Source organism: Poecilia formosa, unplaced genomic scaffold (assembly GCF_000485575.1).
Source record: "Poecilia formosa unplaced genomic scaffold, Poecilia_formosa-5.1.2 Scaffold67, whole genome shotgun sequence".
Taxonomy (NCBI): domain Eukaryota; kingdom Metazoa; phylum Chordata; class Actinopteri; order Cyprinodontiformes; family Poeciliidae; genus Poecilia; species Poecilia formosa.
This window is the reverse complement of record NW_006800006.1, coordinates 389,658-410,182: the sequence shown is the minus strand read 5'-3', so window position 1 is coordinate 410,182 and position 20,525 is coordinate 389,658. Positions and strand designations below refer to the sequence as shown.

General features: G+C 39.7%; 1 protein-coding gene across 1 annotated transcript; it reads left to right on the top strand.

Annotated features, from left to right (window-relative positions):
- The first annotated feature begins 12,210 nt into the window (after nucleotides 1–12,210).
- On the top strand, nucleotides 12,211–13,750 carry b3gnt5b (UDP-GlcNAc:betaGal beta-1,3-N-acetylglucosaminyltransferase 5b). The gene has a single exon (XM_016672905.1). It carries the CDS (start codon nucleotides 12,291–12,293, stop codon nucleotides 13,485–13,487), a length of 1,197 nt encoding a protein of 398 aa, XP_016528391.1. The 5' UTR covers nucleotides 12,211–12,290; the 3' UTR covers nucleotides 13,488–13,750.
- Nucleotides 13,751–20,525: the final 6,775 nt, after the last annotated feature.

Sequence of the window (20,525 nt, the reverse complement as noted above, 5' to 3'; positions counted from 1 at the left end):
TTTCAGTTCAACTAGATGGAGCCACTCCCTAAAGTTGCCACCCTGCAGACGCTGAATATTATGTCAAAGGGTAGAGGAACTCTACTCTCATCCTTTTGTGGTTTCTGTTTCACAGGTTTGTGTGCTAGAGCTGAGGAAATGACATTTGTGTGTGGTGTAGCTGTGGACCGACTACGAATGTGTACATAGCCAAAAAGACTGTCCCTGCCTGTCCGCCACACTGCTGTCTGTCCCATCAGGGTCCGCTTCTTCGTGGACGTCCCACAGTTCATCACGCCTGTGCCGTACAGACGTAGGAAGAGCCTCCCCAACGTCACTTGGACCCCCAGTGGGTCAAACAAAACTCCGGCATCCTTCCGTCTTCTCATGTCCGTATTCGCTATATCAGAAGTGTACACATTTTTTGATCTCTGTCGCTGCGTGCGTATCAAACCTATCAGAATCTGGCGGCCCACACAGAGCTAAATTTGGACCTCACTGGGTTTATCTTGTGACGTGAGAAGCTTATCTCCTTTCATCCACAGATCTACTCATTTCCTGTTGGTGACATATGCCAACTCCTTCTTTTAATCCAAGGGATGTTTTTAAGTTGTCGCCGGTTTTAAAAGTGAGCAGAACCTTGCAAAAGTATTCACATCTCTTCAATTTTTAAGTCGGAACCACAAACTTTCTATTTTATTGGGACTTTGTGTGATAGTCCTACACAAATAAGCAAATAGTGAAAAATATGGAAAACTGGACTAGTTATCATTGCAAACTAGTGTTAGCTTCGCCAAGTTGAATAAATAATACCAATGATTAAGTCTTTTCTCAGATTCCAAAATGGATTTAGGTCTGGGATTTGACTGGGCCACTCTGGTAGTTGAACCTCGACCCCAATATCACGTCTTTTTCACCAAGGTTTGTAGCTCCATTCGTCCTCTGACCACCTTCTCTGTTTCTACAGAAAAAAATAATAAATGCATCGCCATCCCATGATGCTGCCACTACCACTTTTAACTATGGGGACAGGAAAGTGAGCCTGATCTGTTCCACATAGGTCAGTCAGTTGGTTGTTATCCTGCCAATACTGGTTATTTTAAAGGCAGTTTTTATCAGAGTAAATGAGGCTGAATCCAAATACACACAGCAAAATTTTCCCCCCATTTTTCTTCCACTGCACAATTAAGCTGCACTTTATGTTGGCCCATCACATAAAACCCAATCACATACATGGTTTTACCATGACAGAATGTTAAACAGCTTCAAGAGTTATGACTGCTTTTGCAAGTTACAGTATTTGGTAACCATCTTAGCTGTTTAAGGGGGGAACCGATTGTTGTTTTCTGGCCGATCACCAATATTTAAAAAGTTTGACCTGCTGATTCCGATTTTGGCCGATACTGATCAATTTATTTTTTTTGGTCCAAAAAAATTGGTAAATATAGCGACAAAGCTGCTAAGTTAAGGGTAGATGAAATCAGTCTCACTGGCCAACGCAAATTTAAGGAAGTCGGGCTCGCAAACTGACTATTGAAAACATCTAAGAGTTAATCTGAGCCATGCATCTGCTTCGGATGTGAGATAAAGTGATAAACCCGTTAGACACATGAATTTTGCTGACACAACCGTCTGGTAGTTGTAGCTGTGCTTCATTTCTCTCTTGGGGAAACCCAGATGGTGTTGTAACATTCGTTCTTTCCCTCACTTTCTTCTAAAAGGGCGTCTTCTCTTCTGCTAAAATGGCCGTACCCGGTCATCCCGACCTACGTACCACACTGCAGTCGACAATTGTTTCCCCGCATTATTACAAACACACAGGTGACAGACAGATGGCGATTTGCTTGCGGTGTTTAGGTTTTGCTTTTGAAGACAAGTTGGCTGTTGATGAAGTGAACGTGCAGACAGACGCAGGCTGCTTCGTTGAATCTTATAAGATACCATTGCACCGTCATAGCTGCGACCAAAGCAGTAGGCGTTTGAAGTCGTTTTGCACTTTAGCCTAAAATGAGAGAAGATTCAATCCATCACAAACTTATCTTTAGAAGCAGGTTTATCGGTCATCTTCAACTCACATCAATCAAAAAGGACCCGTCAGCCGACCTGTTACATATCCGCCACAAAAAGTGCTTGTACCTTTATTTGCTTTGATAAAGCCAGCAGTCTCTGAACTGGATCCCTCTGACAATGAAATGGTATTTTATCCCCGTTTGGTTTTGGGTGGGCAGGAACAGTACTAACACCGATCCTATGTTTGCTATGTCGGAAAGCCCTCGAAGGTTTTGTACTTTTGTAATTTTGATTCGTTTGTAGCCACGTACTCAAAACGATAAAAAGAAAAACAAAACAAAACAAAAAAAAAAAACACAGATGTAATTGTTGGTGTAATATAACACAGAACATGTAAATACCAATTTTCTGAAAAAAATTTTTTTTGGGTGTCTTTCCACAGACCTATGTTGTACTTTGTCACGGTTGCAGCCTGCAGCCTCCTGATCAGACTGTTGGTATATCACTCAGATCTTAAGGTCTAGAATAAAATCTATTTTGATAATATCTGTGTGTTTTGTGACTTTGCTCCACACCAGAACAGACACAACTGCTAGAGATCAGTTCCACATGCGGTTTTATGCTCTGCTCACCAAGAGGTAGAGCGGAAGGAGCCGTGCCTGCTTAAGCTGCAGGAGTTCAGCAGCGATCTGAAATGGGGGGAAACATGCATTCTGTCACCACTGCATGTAACAGTCAGTCACTGCTATTGTGAAAAAAAGATCACACATTTCTCAAAAATGCCAGGCGCTTTGTTTCTGCCATCTCATCTGCTGCAGCCCGGATTCCTGCAACGGTTTGGCCATGTTGAGGTTTCCGCTATGGTTCCTACAGCCCAGAGTTCTGTTTCTGCTGTAACCATGCTAAATGTGCACCTGACGGTCCTTCAGATTATAATGCTAGCTTGATGTATGGGAACAAACAAGAATGAATTTCTGTTCAGTCAGGCAAACATTTGAAACATTGGGTCGAAGTTGATCTGCATCACCATTATACACAAGCTAGTAGACTCCAGCAGCTAGTTGTTTTTTTTTTGTTTTTTTGACTTTTGTTTTTTGTCTGAATTTTACCAAACAGGGTAGTATTTGATAGGTTCCTAAAAGTAATCTACATGATCTTTTATGAAATGTCAAAGTACTATTTTTTTATTGTTTTTGTGGGTTGGTGGACCTCAACATCACCTAGAAATTCAAAAGCATGTGGATGTGGGTTGTCTGAGTACAGAAGGTGGTTTACACAAAATGACTTTGTATTTAACTCTTTCCTAACTCTTGGCCATACGTTCACATACACCTTTTAGAAAAACAGTCCTGCTTATTACACACAAACACACACATACACACATTGTTGCTGAAAGAAGAGGAAGTTCCGTATGCAACCGTGGTTATTCGGGCCAAACAGGTCACTTTTAGTTTCATCAGACCAAAGGATATGCATTATAAAAATGGTGACACAAGGAAGAGAAATCTGATATCAAACTTGAATAATAAAAAGTATTATCAGCATAGCTATCAGCAGTGGTGGCTTTAGGGTTTGGGATTATAGTTCAGGTTGAGTTTTTGAAATGCTGATCAGGTGTGTCCAATTGTAAACACAGTATCTTGTTGGCATGGTTATGCATTGTACAAAATTGCATGAAAGTAAAAAACCAAAAAAACGTAAGAAGAAAAATCTCCCCAGCTGCAAAACATTCAAAATCAGAGGGAAAAACATGTTTCTGATTCACGTCTACTTTGGTCATCTGAAATAGAAACAGTTTATCTATTCCAATATTATTCCGACATTAATGTTGTCTGGTCTAATATTAATAGTTGGGTCTCACTATTAAGAGACCCAACTATTAATAGTGAGACCCAACACTCGCTGTTAAGTAAGTGACTGTTGGAAATTTTAGAGATTCCATTAAAATCTCTAAAATACAGATTTTTAATTAAATAAACAAGAATGTTGTATATTTCATGGACAATTTGAACTCTGATATTTCTGACATCATTAATCTTGTGATCACTTTGTGTACTTTATTCACAAAGTTAATAAATACCGATGCACTTTGTAATACGAAAACTACCACGACTTACCAAAAATAATAGCTAAAACAATGCTGCTTTAAGTTTGCTATGACATGTTTATTTTTGACTGCTTTCTTTGTTGACACTTTGCAATTACGTCACTTAATCATTCGAGGCGCCATGATGGACGAGAGTATTCAACTGAGCGACTGAAGTTGTTTTCGTCAGTTTATTCATGGCTTTTACGTGTTCCAGTTAGTCTGTGAACGTAACACACCTGGTTCGCCATAATGTAATATTTGATATCTTTCTAATGACACTTATAAAGTATATGGATGTTAATCTTCTTACCTTGTAAAAATATTCGCTGCAAATCCGCGGTTACACCGAGGGCTGCCAGTCATGATTGACGGCTGCTGTCCATCCCAAAAGTTATACAAGTTAGGTTTCCACCCCTGTCTGTTTGTGCAGCCGACCGCGCAGCACTCTGTGGCCATGTTTACAGGGAAATCAACTAAATAAAAGCGATATTAGGCTACCAGATGTGCGTTTCTTGACATAACTTACAGGAGCTCACAGGCTGTTTTGACGGAGCGGGTCGCGTTTCGAAGAGAGTAACATCACGTGCAAAAGGTCAATTCCAATGTTTTTAAATTATTTATTTACAAAAATCACTCACTTCAAAAACTTGTGTTTTTACTGTGTTTTCCAAACACAGTAAAAACACAAGTTATTAAAGACAACCACGGCAAACAGGTAACCGTAAATTAATTTAGCACGTTAAAAAAAAAAAAAAAAAAAACTTTTCTAGCTGTGTGTCCGTTGTTGACTCGTGAAGAGAATAATTTTGTTTCTTTCTTTCTTTTTTTTCCTTTTTTAAAGGCAGACCCATTACACGCCTTGGCTCAGCTCCAGACGAGGTAATGTAAGTATCTCTGTTTCGCTAAGTTCTAGGCTAACGATAACGTTAGCATCGTAAACAAAAGAGGAACTGGTTTAACTAGGGCTGTTGGAGGAAGACTGGCGAAACCAATTTTATTTAAACACACACACACACACACACCACTACAGATGGTGTACAAGCACTTTGAATTGCCTTGTTGCTGAAAATGTGCTATATAAATAAAATTACCTTATCTTACCTTACACTATACAAGCTCAGACTGGGCGGAGAACTTCTCTAAAACAGCAAGCTGTTTCACAGACCTTATACTTATCTCTGGACTTTGGCTGGCCCACTTTAAACATATACTCCATTGTAGCTCTGGCTGTATTGTGTCCTGAAAAAGTATTCGCACCGGTTTGTCACTTTACCACCACAAAACATCCATATAATTTAGGCATATTATGAGCTACATGATGCAAAATTTTCCAAATAAAACCCTGAAGTTTGTCGTGGATTCGGCCCCCAGGAGTCAACACCATTGTGGCACAATTTAGTTGTAATTTCCAGCAGCTTTGCAAATCTAGAGAAATCGCCACCAAGCTCAGTCTGGGCAGAGAACTTCTCTAAAACAGCAAGTTGTTTCACAGACCTTTTACTTATCTCTGGACTTTGACTGGGCCACTTTAAACATATGCTCCATTGTAGCTCTGGCTGTGTGTGTAGGGCCGTTGGAAACTGAGCCCGGGCCAGCCACCTTTGGCTGCAATTACAACTAAGGATTTTTTTTCTTCCCCGGGTTGTTCTGCATTTAGCTTCATCTTATCAGCTCTGACCTACTTCTTTGTCTCTGCTGACGAAAAGTGTCCCACATGACGTAGCCATTATTTTAGCGAAGGAGATTATGTTTTTAAAGCGATGTGCAGTGTTGACTTTCTGCTACACATAATATTTGTCAGCCAATAATATCTGCTTTCTTTCAGCTGTCTCTTTCCTCTTACTCTTTTTTTCAAAACCCATATTGCAGAACTAATAATTAAAATCGACAGTCGGCCAGAAAACTGCAATTAGTGCACCACTAAAATGAAGGCAGTCGCTCGCACTCGATTTTATTTAGGGGTAGCAAAGCGAAGGGAGCTGTATATAAATGCAAGCCACACTTTTAAGATTAAAAAATATATATATTTATTTGTTGTTGTTTTTTTATGAAAACTATCCTTTCCCTTCCACTTCACAAGAGTTGAGTTGGTCTATCTCACGGGACGTGCTGTGGTTGAAATGGTACAAAAACGTGGAAACATTTAAGGGGTGTGAATACTTTTGTGCGGCTGAATATCTGTGGGTTTCTTTTCAGAGATGAAAAGAGGCTGCTTAGGAGTTAAGAAGCCGTTGGTGTTGTGAAATGGAAAAAAAAAAAGGAAGTGTGAAACTGAACAACCTGTAGCTGTGTGTGTGTGAGTGTGTGAGTGTGTGTGGTGTATTGCATTATTAAATTGGGACAAAAACAGGAGGATACGCAGGATGCAGCTGCAGATTTTCCAATCGGCTTCGTTCGACGGCCGTTTGAAACTCTCTTTGGGTCTGGAGCCTCCGTTCCTCTGTCTGCTTCATAGCCACCCGGGCTGCTGTGAAAGAAGGAAGGGAGGGAGGGAGTGGAAACAGCACAGTTAGGGAACCTAGCCCTGTTTTTTTTTTTTTTCTTCTTCTTCTTCTTCGTTTTTTATTACCAGCAACTTTACAATCAACACTATCAGTCTCAGACCAGGCATCTGACTGAACTTTCACACTCTCTCTCTGGCAGAGAAGCAGAGTGATCCTTCCCATGTTGGGTGGACTTAGAGCTGAAGCCTGCCCCACCTCCTCACCCCGGGACTAACGCTTACACTTGAAGCAGAAGAGAAAGTCTTTCAAAGCGGAGCAGGGAGAACGTGGACCTACTCCGTCGACCCGGTGAGTTCTGGCTGTGGTCCTTACTGTGGGTTGTTTCCCACCCGCGTCTCTCCTCTGGGCTTCAGCTCTTATTTATACAAACGGTGACTCTCAAACTATGTTTGAGAGCAGCTCTGGTTTTAGAGTCACCTGTGAATCGGGGTGCCGCCCTGCTTGCATCTGTCCTCACGGAGAAAGTAATCGGGGAGGGAGTATTTTTAAAAACGGGAAACTTCAGTTTGGATCGATCAATGTCTGCTCACCATCCTGAGCCTGACTAATTACTCCTAAATATGTCCTGCTTCTTAAAGGCCCAGTTTACTTCACCTGCTCTCACTGAGCTCCAGTTGTATTTATGCGTCACTGCTGTAGTTTTTCTTTTAAGATGTTTTTTGCTACAGCAGAAAATGGCTACAGCAGTTATTTGGCTGAATTGATAACTGAATTAATCAGCTAACTTACCTGCTGCTTAGGAGCAATCGATTAATTATTAGCTGGAGTATATGGACTCAAAAGAAAAGTGGCTGAAAGAACAACATATTTATCAGCAGTTGAGCCACAACTCTAGAAAATTATATACATTTTGCATTTAAGATGAAAAAAAAAAAAAAAAGATCGGTAAAAATGTTCTACCCAGAACTCCTCAACTTCTGTAAAAAAATAAAAATGCTACTAACCACTTTTTCCAATCCAGTTATTAACAGATTAATAAAAAAGGAACAGATGATCTGTACACTGTGTTATTGTTCCGTTAAGCAGAAAGGGCTGGGCTTTTCACTTGTTGTTTTTAACTTTTTAGCTGCATTTCCTTTCTTTGCTTCAAATGTTCAAGCATACACTGAGCAGACAGCGGTCAGTGACATGTTGTTGCATTTTAGGCAATAAAATAGTTTTTCAGTCATTTAAAGAATGAATTGAATTATTAGCATTTTTTATGTGTAAAATAACATAAATAACAGATTTTGTTAAATGAAAAATTTGCTAGATGTCAGTTTTTCTATATGATTAATCGATTAATCACCAGAAAAATGCTATTATTTTAGCATTACTAAAATAATCATTAGTTGCAGTCCTGCAGGCAATAACATTTTTATTTTAATAAGAATTGTTATTTATTTCTTACTATATTTTATGTACTTTTAATCTTGTATCAAGTAACGTTAATTGCTTAAAGGAAAACTGCAGACTGTGCCAATTTTTCTCTGATTAGGTGTCAGAATAATCTATAAAATAATCTATATTCATTTTAAACTTTTTACTTATTTAAAAAAATAAGTTATGTATGATGTTTTTCTAATATTGTATGCATAACTTTAAATGGTTACATGAAAAATCTGTGAAATTCGCCTATTTTTCATACGATAGTCAGAAAAATCAATTACTGTAATAATCGTTATTTGCAGCCCGAGTTGTTTCCTGTATTTCTCTGCTCTCATAAAAGGCCCACAGGCATATGAGCAGATGTATTAAAATATCCATATGACACTGTATGAACAACGCTCAGATTTTTGCAAGCACAGCTAACCCTTGTGCGTGCGAGGCCTGAGGCAAACGCAGAGGCCTGAGGCAAACGCAGAGGCCTGAGGCAAATGATACAAGTTTTACATGTGTGGGATTGGTTGGATCCCATTTCTAAACACAAGGGTTAATGACAGTGAGTCTTTGTTCAGCCTACGGATGAAAATAGTGTGTAGTGAGGGTTGTGAATGTGTGACAAGAATTTCTTCATCACGCTCGCAGCACATGGAGCCGTTCAGAGTCAGTGACCTCATTAGGTTCAGAGCAGGCAGTGATGTTTAAAAAGCTGTCAGGTCGCAGTGGGAGTCCTATGCCCTGGGTGTGATCCAATCCTACCCCCTCTCGCCCCTCCATCCCGGATTCGGCTCAGGCCCAGGCGGAAGCAGGCTCTCCTCATCCGGCATTGTGCTGCTTTCATGCGCTCCCATTGTGTCCGAACGTTTTCCGTGACCCTCAGCGCTTTTTGCCTGGCTCGCGCCGTAAGCCCCCCCATTATAACCAGGCTCACATCGCCACATCTGCTGCGTTAGCTTTTATCTTTCATCTTTCAGCGCTACATCTCTTCAACCCCCTGTTTCCCCTCCCCGACTACGTTTAGACTTTTTAGCCTACGTCGCCGCTCAGTTTCCGTGGGTAAAAACTCATGCAGGTGTTTTCTGCCACAGAGTTCAGTGTTACCAGATAAAGTTGGAGCTGCTTTTTGAACAAGTTTGAATTGGGGGGGGAAACAGCTGTGGGCAGGTCGTTAAAATTTCGTCTGTTTTCACAACAGTTGGCGGGATTTTATAAAGGTTACAGAGGAAAATTATTTTGAAATAGACGTCAGTGCATGGCAGAAAACCACAAAGATTTTAATAAAATGCCGTGTTATTTCACTTACCTTGGTTCATTTGTTTGGAAATCTCTAGAATCTGAACATGTGATCATCAAGTGTCACTATGTATTGTAAAACAGAAATGTCCTGATTTAAAAGGACATATGGCCACAAAAAACTCAAGTCACATTGTGTTTGAAAAGTCAAGTCCTTTGTTGTCCCACTGGAATCTGGTTCTGGTCAGAATTTAAAAAAAGAACAACCAAAAATGTTGTGAATTGTCACACGTCTATGAATGTAGAAGATGATTCATGGGGCACAAGATTGTTATATATATAAAGTCAGACTTGGAAACCCTGCTTGTTTGCAGATTCACTTTACACCACTGCTTTCATTGGAGTAACCTCGCTTAGATGAGTAGTGTTTTTGTCTCTTAAAGTGATGAATGATCATGCGATGAATCATTGATTTATATTTCATATGAGACTATAACATCCTAAGAAAGTGAACACACACTGCTGGGAAACAGCATTCCTAACCTTTGGTTTTGTTCATATTGTATCACGTTGCAACCATAATCTTCAAAGGTATTTTATTGGAATTTTATATGAAAGACCAAACACAGCATAGTGTGTCAAGGATGTGGAATAAAATTTATGGTTTCAATATTGTCTTGTCATTTTGGCTATTTTACATAGCTGGATATGGGGGGGGGAGAAGAGAGAAAACTAAGTACAAATAATGTTTCATTTCTGTCTTTTTTCCCCTCATCTGTTCTGCTAAACAAAAATCTCATAATTCTCAAATGTTTTTTTATTTTTATTTATTTTTTTTTTTTACCATTATTAAAACCATCAATATCTTTGATTTCCGTCATGTATGAAAAAAAAAATCAAAAAAGAGTTTCACTAATTCTTGGATTTTTCACAACTTCTAAAGTAAATGTGTGTGTGATTTATAAAATAATTAATACCTTATTTTCCGGACTATAAACCGCACCTCCCAAATTAAAGAAAACAAAACAAAAAAAATAAAAATAAACAGTAAATATACGCTTATAAGCCACACCGACTATAAGCCGCAGATATCTCTGCCGCTCTAGGTTTTCCACAACGATGTAGCAGCAGCAAATGGGGGCGGACACCCAAAATTTGAGTCATAACAGGTCAATTGAATATCACATTTATTATGGTTGAAAAGGAAAAAGTTGCCAAGTTTAGATTTAACTGAACTGATTATGAGGGCGTATGAGTTTAAAGAGAAAAATCTCCTTACCGTCTGCTACTAGCATGTGCTAAATGAAAATGGGCTTCTTCTTCTTCTTCTTCTTCTTCTTCTTCTAGATAACAAAATCCATGAACCTTGTTGAGGGAGAAGTGGGTCAGTCATGCTAGCTTGACTTTAGCACCCTTAGCATATAGATGTGCTGCAGAATGCGGCGTGTTTTGGTTCAGTTCAGTTAAAAAAAGGCAACCCACATATGAACTCTGATAGGTGAGCAGTAGATTAGATGTTTAAATCAGCTAATCAACCACTGCTGTGCTAACAATAGTATTCATTTCTAGGGTCGCAAAAATAAGCATAAAGCCTGAAAACGTAAAACTGTAATGGACTGACCGTTCTGTTCCTTGTGTTGGAAATGTTTCCTTGTTTTTTGGTGTTGAATCCTGATACATTAGTGGAGCTGTTGTCAGTAAGTTGCTGCGGCAGCGGGTCTGTGTGTAGCGTAGCCGACACAGAAATCCAGAAAAAAAGAAGAATACAAGTGGTTTTGACTTGTTCTATGTTTTTTTTTTCTTTTTTTTTTTTTTCTGGTGGACTAAATTAATAATACCTACATCTCCAGGTTTCTGTTCGATTATTACTCTGGCAACATCGCTATAGATGACAAGTAAAAGAATTACATTTTTTCCCTTCCAGCGTTGTGTGCTTGCGTGAAATTTCCAGATGTAGAATGAAACGTGTCCATAGAATTAGCATACTGTACAGGGTAGGATCGGACTACATGGCTGAAAAATATGTCGTGATATAAGCGTTTCATGTCGGTTGATATTGATAAATATTGATTAAGTTTTTGTTTATATTGTCTGAAATACTGCCAAACTGGTGACCATTCCTGTTTTATCCACTGTTTTCACTCCTCACCATTGTTTATTTCTAAGAAAATGTGAAGCACAGTGGCTAAACTTGAAACTGCTGCTGCGCATGTTAAGTTGTTGCTAGGTAACCTTGCTTAGCGGCCTTTGAGAGGTTGAGCCCAAGGTAAGGGCAGTCTTTTGTCTGCCTACATCCTCTAAAATACACTTGTGGATTGGAGTTCAGTGAAATTATTGACCATTCTATCAGACATATATTCTGGTAGAATATATGTCTTTCAGAATATAGACAGCAAGTTGCTGTGGCAGCTTACTGTCGCAGCAACTGATCACCTGCTGTTGCCATAGCTATAGTTATTGAGCTATTGCCCAGCCCTACTACAGGATATACTAATCTGTGTTAGGCCAGTACAAGAGTTCTAGATGTAATGACCGCTTATCTAAAGCCATTCACCATTAGTCTGAATTGGGCTACATAAAATAGATTGTTTCTGGTTGTAACATAAGAAATCTGGGGAGTTATAAATACTTTCAATAGGGGATTTATCATAAGAGAACTTGGTGCTAAACTACAACACAAGAATAACTGTTTATTTGCAACACTAAATCTTTTAGAGCCAGTCCTGGCCTAAGAGACCCACATTTGGCTTCCTTCAGGCTCTGATTTCCATTCTGTGTTTTCAATGCTGATTCCACTTCCTCATTTTTAACAAAAGGGCATTGGAAATGAGAGTTAATCACAACAATACCTGTGTTCTCTTTTTACAGAACTACGTGCTTCATGGAGGGAAGATGATACACAAGGTTATTGACAGCTGTATGTGTGAGAATGATTGTACCAAGATGGAGGACATTTCTACGCAGAACCTTTGACTCCCAATACTACCCCTACCTTCGGCTGAATGAGCGAAGCTTAGGATGGAAGACCCGTCAACTGCTGCTCTAAGAAACTGTAGCAACCATCTCAGACTCCTTTACCTCACCGCCTCTAAACACACACCCTCTCCCACCAGATGGGGCCCTCCTTCAACTGCTGGCCAACTTCCAGGATGTTCATGAACTTGAAGCGCATTCGAAAATGCCAGTTGGTGCAGCTGATGACAAGCTGCCTGCTGCTATCAGTGGTAATGATCTGCTGGGAGCAGCTGGACTTAGTCGTTGTCAGCCATGTCAAGTCCTACTCCTTCCGCTACCTCAACAGCTTCTGCTACGTTAATAGGAGCCTCACCATTCCTCGCGAGCAGGCCAGAAGCTTCAGTGACTTCCCCTACCTTTTGGACCACCCCGAAAAGTGCGCAGACGAGGACGTCCTCCTCCTTGTCTTCGTAAAATCCTTCCCGGAGAATTTCGAGCGTCGAAACGCCATCAGATTCACCTGGGGCAACGAGAGGTACATCCAAAATACCCTGGGCATGACGGTCAAGGTTCTGTTCGCCTTGGGAACTGTTGAGAGGAAATCGACCGAGCCTTTTTGGAGCAAAAAGAGCGACAGCAGCTTCCGGAGGAAGCTTGTCCGCGAGGACACTCTCTACGGCGACTTGATCCAGAAGAACTTCAAGGACTCCTTCCACAACCTGACCCTCAAACTCATCATGCAGTTCCACTGGATGCACAGCCGCTGCGCCCACGCCCGCTTCTTCATGACCACAGACGACGACGTCTTTGTCCACATGCCCAACTTGGTGAGGTACCTGCAGGAGCTGAGCAGCAAGGGGGTCACCGACTTCTGGACAGGGAGAGTGCACATCGGAGCGCCGCCCATCCGCAGCAAAGACAGCAAGTACTACGTTCCCTATGAGATGTACCAGTGGTCAGCTTACCCCGACTACACGGCTGGGGCCGGCTACGTCGTCTCCGGCGATGTGGCCCATAAAATCTACCACGCCACGCTGACCCTGAACGCCTCCCTCTACATCGACGATGTGTTCATGGGCATCTGCGCCAACGCCGTCAACGTGTCGCCACAGCAGCATGTTTATTTCGCGGGAGAGGGCAAGGCACCGTACCACCCATGTATCTACAGCCAGATGATGACCTCTCACGGCCATGTGAAGGACATTTATGATCTATGGCGGGTGGCAACGCACCCAAAGGTCCAGCAGAGCACCTCAGGACTGTTTGGGAAGCTGTACTGTACTGTAGTGAGAATGTATCTCCTCTGTAAACCCCAGTTTGTTGACACCTATCCTTGCAAAGCAGCATTTTTGTAGTGCAAAGAGGAAGTGAGAGTCCACTATAACACCGACAGTGATGACCGATGGGTTCATTTCTAGAAGTATTACCTCAGTCCTTTCCCTAGGATCTCTACCCACACAGTGGTTTACTGCTGCAGACGAAGCCAGAAAGAACGGGTTGTTTTATTATGGCTAGAGTGAGACCTCCAACTTGTCTATGATTCTTTGTCGTGGTTGTTTTTAAAGTGCAGATGTTGTGGGCCGACCACAGAATGTGAAATTAAAGTTCTGCAAAGATGTGTCTGTGTCGTCCTAATTTTAAACCTAAGCATGGTGCGAATGAGGTTTTTATTTCGGCAGTTCTTCAATTTTGTGTTTTGGAGCTTTCCACAAATAACAACAATTTTGCAAAAATACACGATTAGTATTTAAAGGTATGATGCAAGAAACACATTTTCATTGCATAGTAGAGAGGAAAATTCATAAAGGCACTGGTTAAGAGATAAACTGTTGGTGCAACAAAGATGTGATTTTCTGACAGCAATAATTCAGATGTTGAGCAAAAACGGGCCGTTCAACCTGTTGCTACTGGAAAGTCTTTGACATCCAACCATTTCTATTTTGGTAACACAGGAACAGTGTAAATCTTGTTGATTTGCCTTCTCATTATTACATCAATGGTGAAGCTTAAAACTTGTCAATGTCGCCTCTCTGTTTACTCATTTGGTTGAGGTTGTTAAAAGGGCTTCCTTTTACGAGTTCTGAGAATTTATTTGCGTTTCTTCCTGGACAACGACTGCAGATGCGTCACATGCTTTGAAACAGGGCTTCTTTGTTGGCTGTGAGTTCAGGGGAACAGGTAGTCAGTAAAATTATTCATACCACAATTCAAATCTGTCCAAAGAGAAGTGCATAACTGACGTTTTATTTTCGATTCAGTCAGGTTTATTATTATTATTCTCTCGGAGGAGTGAGAGAATCAAAATGAATTGCTTGTCAAAAGCCGGCTGAATCGTACTGTACTGAGGAAGATGTGTAAAAAGCATCAATTCCAAACTATCTATTGCACTGCAGTGAAAAAAAATTCTGCAGTGAAAAAAAATCTATTCTTTAGTTTAAAATCTTCAGGATTCAAGTAGTGAAAACTTTGTGTTGATGATCTTTCCATGTTTTAAATCTTTATCCAAATGGAAGAACCAGGGACGGCCCATTTTTTTCCTTAATACAAAATGTGAAAGGGTTAGTGATACCATGCAAATAGTATTCAGATCCGCCACCGAAGTTAACATCAGACATCTTCCTCTTTTGTTTCTCAAAAGCTCAATCTTGGTCTCATCAGTTCCAGCTAACGTGTCTAGTTTAGCAAAAGTCATTGTTTACTCTTATGATGGGAGGACAAAAAAAACAGTCAGAAATCCTTCATGCCCGCAGCATCACCAACCATAGCGATTGGGATGGATGTGTTGCGTTTAAATTAATCTTTTGAATAAATAACGTATTTTTGAATGAACTAAAGTTGAATTTATTCTAAAGTGTTTCTCAGTGGTAACAATAATTTTGATTTTAGTTTTTTTTTTTTCCAGGACTTTGGGGGTAGGGGGGTTCAAATTAAAAGTTGGATTCTTTATATTTTTTTCAGTTTGAAATTGTGCTCCTGCTGTAAAATAAGATTTGTTTTTTTATGTATTTATTTATTTATTTTTTACCAAATCTGCAATAAAGATTGCCAGCGCTGTAGCCAGCAGTCAGTCCTTTCACAAGTAACTTGCTGGTGGTATCAATGGCTTAGAAGACGCTGTAGCTCAGTCACAGTTTCAGAGTTATTTCTAATCACAACCGAGAACCGATAGTGACCACTCAGAGCTGCAAAGTAATTCAAACCTCTTTGTGTGGTGTGAGATTGAGTCACAGTCACATTTCATTCTGCAGTGACACATAGTATCGATGTGATGCATGAAGTGTGAACGCTGCTGCACTCATTCAGTGACCTGGTAGACAAAATGTGCATGCTGCATCGTCAGGTGAACTAAGGGTTTCCCATGGAGTATCTCAAGGCTCAGTGCTTGGGCCAATTCTCTTTACTATTTGCTTCCACTAGGTAAGATTCATTGTCATAAGGTCCCATTGTTATGCTCATGAAACATGATGCTCCAGTTTGGTGGACTGCAGGCGTATTTAGAAGACAGAAAAAATGTGATGTTAAATTTTCTGCTTTTCTTTGGGCCAGTAAATACTTCTCTTGTTAATTATTACACTTTACTCGTCAATGGTATTATTCTTGTTATTGCATATCAGAGGTAAAAATTTGCTCATACCATTATTTTAGGAAGGTGACAACATGCTGTTTTTCGCTGTGGTTTATTGGTTCTTTGGTTATCTTTCTTTGATCTTGTTTTGCAGATGTAGAAGCCTATATGCGTCATTTCCTGGTTTTCTCTTTCTCTCCTCAGTTCTTAACACTGGAGAATCACAGAGGAAGCCCAGATAAGCATTTCTAAAGGAACCGATCTGTTGTTTTGGAAAGCAACAGATATGACGTCCATTTTTCTATATTAGTTTACATAATTGTATGAATGTGTTTTTATGTACACATTAAAGCCAATCATATCTAAATATGAGCTGGCTTCACCAGGCTCTAAACCGCAGACAGCCAGTCTCTGAACGTGAAGGTTTCCTTTTTCCAACTGTGTTCACCTACAGTGTCTGCAGTGTGCAAAAACACAAACAGTTCACACTTTGCTGGAACCTTTGCTGCTTACCTCTGTAGCCCTCTGGTATGCGGTTTAAAAAAAAAAAAAGTAGGTCTTCACAGCGTCATTTTTCCACCCAGGGGTTAGCTGGAAAAGAATTGACCTTGTGCTTAAAAGGGAAGTTTTACATTTAGGCGTCTCTTTGCAGGTGATGAACGTTGCATGCAGTTGGTGTATTTTTAGTCGACCACCAGAGTGTGTGATCTGTGGTGACCTCTCACACAGCTCGCAGCAGAAGCTGAGGCTGGTACCTCATGTTTATGAGACATGAACAGTCATGTCTCATAAACATGCTAACCTCCAGGCTCAGCTTCAGCTACGAGAGACACTGAGTCACCAAGTCCAGCTCGTCAGTTCAGAGTTCCTGCAAACTGGTTCTTACCCCAATTTAGTTTTTATTTCTTTTCCTCATAAATCCTTATCTTGAATCTAGGCTGAGGTTTCATTGCATGATTTACAATATTGATACATACAACACGGATCAAACTCTGTATTATGTGTTTTCCCGGGCACAGTGTCATTTTACAGCACAGTCAAATAACTATGTTACCCCCAGTTGTTAATTTTTTTTTACATATATGAGATATGACTTAAAAGAAATGTGACTTCATAAATTAACGCCTTGAAATTGAATCTCTGTGTCTTTAATAATCTCCTGCTCTTTCCGACACTTTGATGCGTGAATGACATTATAACTTGATGTAAAGCTAAAAAAGAGAGCAGATTTTACATAATACCCCCAGAAGAAGTTACAAGTATTTGCATTTGGAGCTACTGCTCTGTCTCCAGGTTTCAAATTAACCCTAGAAATGCGAAATGAAGAAACAGAAACAGGACAGCCACAACACAGCCTTCCATTCATGCTAAGCCTAGTTAGCATAGCCACCAATACTGGCGGTTAAACGGTTTTCCTGAGAAATAACGTTAAGTTATTTCTCTGTCATTAACACATTGAGCAGCATGTACACAAGGGTTAATGACAGCACTAAGACCCTCCTCCTGGCTCTGATTGGCTGTTTTTGATTGGGAGCGGTGCATATTCGCAGATCATAACATGCAGGGAGAAGGTAGTGGATTCACAAATTGTGTCTCATACTATACTGTCATGACATGTTGACAGTAACAAATAGGTAAAAAACAAAACAAAAAAAACCCAGATTTTTATATATAAAAGCTGCATACTGTGTCTTTAAAGCTTTCAGTGTCTTGGGTTTTCCTTGGGAAGTCCTAATGGGCCAATCTGTGGAATGGGATGAGAAACGGTCTTTGAAGAGGTTTTCGGTTCTTAGGCATCAGTGATGGCCACAATCTGGGTCGTGTCTTTAAAGATGGCCTTTCAAATCCTCCAAATCAGTACAGGTGAAATTATTCTGGGAGCATCACTTGACTTCTGTCCCATGACTCCCAGGATAAGTGGTTTTAAATGACTGTTTTACCTCTTCAGTGATGAGAAGCCTTCTTGTCTTTGCTATCTGGAAGTCAGGACAGTGTGAAAGTCAAATTATTAGAAAGAAGAGATTTATTTCACATATCTTAATTAATCAGAGGATAAACAGCCTGTTTGGGTTTGAATAATTTTCTACTCTCTTTTGTACCTTGCCATTTTTCCTTTTTCTGCAAATCTAATATCACATTTTATTTACAAACTTAATATTAGTGCCACCATCTCCAACAATTGTAGACACATTTGATGAGACACAGTCAGATTTTATGAGAAATAGATCTTTATCATCTTTATCTGACTAGTTTTAGATCTACTTGATTACTCAGGCTACTTGATTAGTTATATTTTCTTCCTGGAGTTTTATAAAATCTGGTTTTAGAAAAAGAAAGTGTTACACTGTTAGTTTGTAAATTAAGTATTTAGTTTGGAACTTTAGATTTCTAAATGTAGGAAAATCCTGTTGAAAATCTGGCTTTTTTTCTCTGTGACATGCTAAATAAACCAAATATTTTGCTGTTAATTATTCACTGTGTAACTTCACAAACAGCACCATGTATATATTGAACTGAAGGTGCAATCTGGAAAAGGCCTGTTGGATTCCATTAAAACTAAGCAGATGTTTTTGAGAAACTTTAATAGAGGAGGGTTCCACAGAGCAGAAGATTGTGTCATCGGCGTAAAGATGAATACATAAATCTACAACGGAACTTTCTGTACAAAAAGGGCTGGACCAACTGTTGAGCCCTGTGGGACACCGTTGGTTCTGACTGATCATTTGAGAACCAGCTCTGCTTTGTTTTTTTGGCTGTTAGTTTCTGTTATTTTCTCCTTTGATTGTTTGTCATATCTTGGCATTTAAGTTTATTGCTTGTGTTGGTTCACTTATCTTCCTGGTTTGTGTTTTGGATTTGCATCGCCAGATTAGTATTTCTGTCTGTTTGTTGTTCCGGTTTCTTTCCCCCCTTGTCTCTTGGTTTCTATTTTTTCACTTTTATTCATCAGCCATTCTGCTCCCCGTCTCAGCTACTAACTAACCACTTCCTTATTTGCCTCTGCCTGCTTCCTTCTCCAGCTGCATCCATTCACATCCTCTGGTTCGTTTGTCACTTCCAGTCTCTCTTTTCAATATATCACGCTCTGCGGTCTGACTGCTTTTGTTGTCATTGTGTTACCCTGTACTATTGTCCAAATGGAGTTTTTTTTTTATTAAATCCTGAAAACAGTAAAAAAAATACTCTCCCCCCTCTGCATTTTGACCCATCTACTACTTTATAATAATTTCATAAAATAAATGTATTATTTTCTTTACTTATAATTTATAAACTCCATTTGTTAAGGATGCAGACAAGATAAAATTCACACTCAGTCAAAAATCAAAGGTCATTTCACATCTTGTTTTGGACTCTTGTTTGCTTCTGGATTTAAAATGGACCTGAAGGTAATTGTATAAATAATCTAGCCCAGATTTTCAGGATTATAACTCTTATTCATTATTGTTCTTGATTTATCAACAAGATGTGCCAGAAATAAGACAAAATATTATGTTTTCAGTGGATTTTGAGTTGGTTTGTTGTTTTCTAGTTTATGCTACTGTGGTCCTTTTAGCACACAATATTCTGCTATGATTTTATTATTATTATTATTGTGTCTGTTTTATTTGTCCCTACTTTATATCACTTTAGTTTTTTTTTTTTACATGCTTTACGAATTAAATGAATTGGATTGTTTTTTACAGTTTGCAGTTTATGCAAATGCAGGTTGTGTAAGATTGAGACACTTAAGAAATGTTAATACTCAGTTGTGAAAACTTCACTTCGTCTTTTTTAAAATATGCCAAGTTAATCAGTTGTTTTTTTTGGGGTTTTTTTTGCTGACATCTGGTCTTTCTCTGTGCACCAGAATCTATTTTAGATTAGGTTTATGAGTCTTATGTGTGTCTAAACACAACACTTTGGTTTATCAGTATTGTGTGTATCATTAACACTTCTCTGTGTGTTCACCTTCTGTTTTTGAAGAAGCGGTATTGTGTGCTTTCCAGCCACCATATATCATTTTATGGCATAATAAAATAATTGTGTCACCTTCAATTATCAAAATGCTTCGTAATTTAACGCCTTGACAGGGGGCCTCTTTCTCTTTAAAAATCACCTGCTCTTTCCGACACACCATCCTCAGGATGTCATCACATCAACATTCCTCTATTAAGTGTTTGCAAATATTTGTTGGAGCATTGGAGTGAGAAGTAGCTCCTATAATGAGCTCAGCAGATGCTCAGTTCGACCAGATGTTTGCTAATTGCTGTTGGCTAGTCTGAAGGAGCCAAGTGGGGTATTTGTGGTGGAGGGCTGCTCTGTGTGCTGGAAATTTGGACTGAGTGCCTGGTTAGCGCTCAGTTCAACCAGGCGTTTTGCACAGATGAATGGTTGCCATGGAGATGAAAGGATTTTGCAAACATGTATGAAAATAAGTTTTTGAGGTGGGAATGACAATGTGAGAAAAAAAAAGTATTTCTTTTTTTACCTTATACAGTCCCTTTAAAAAAATGCCATTTTGTTGCCCGTTCTCTCCTCAGGTCCTCATCATGTAATCAGACACCCCCTGGATTAGCTGTACAGCAGTCGGCTGATCTGGTTTCCAAGCAGCGCTTGCACAAAGAGAAGAGTCCAGGAGTCGGGACTCGACCATCTGCCTGGGTTTTACCGAGTCCCCTGACTGTTGCTTTATAGGTGAAGTGGCTTAAAAACGAGGATGAAATTTTTTTTTAACCATTATATATGTATCTTCAATGTTGAAATAAGTTGCTCCTGCTTCGCCATCCTTCCATGCACCTTTCTTCATACCTGCTTCATTTCTGCAGGTTTTCTGGAAGTCAGTGCCTGT

Coding starts and splice junctions, on each gene's coding strand:
- b3gnt5b (XM_016672905.1), top strand. CDS start 12,291: ATGGGGCCCTCCTTCAACTGCTGGCCAACTTCCAGGATGTTCATGAAC.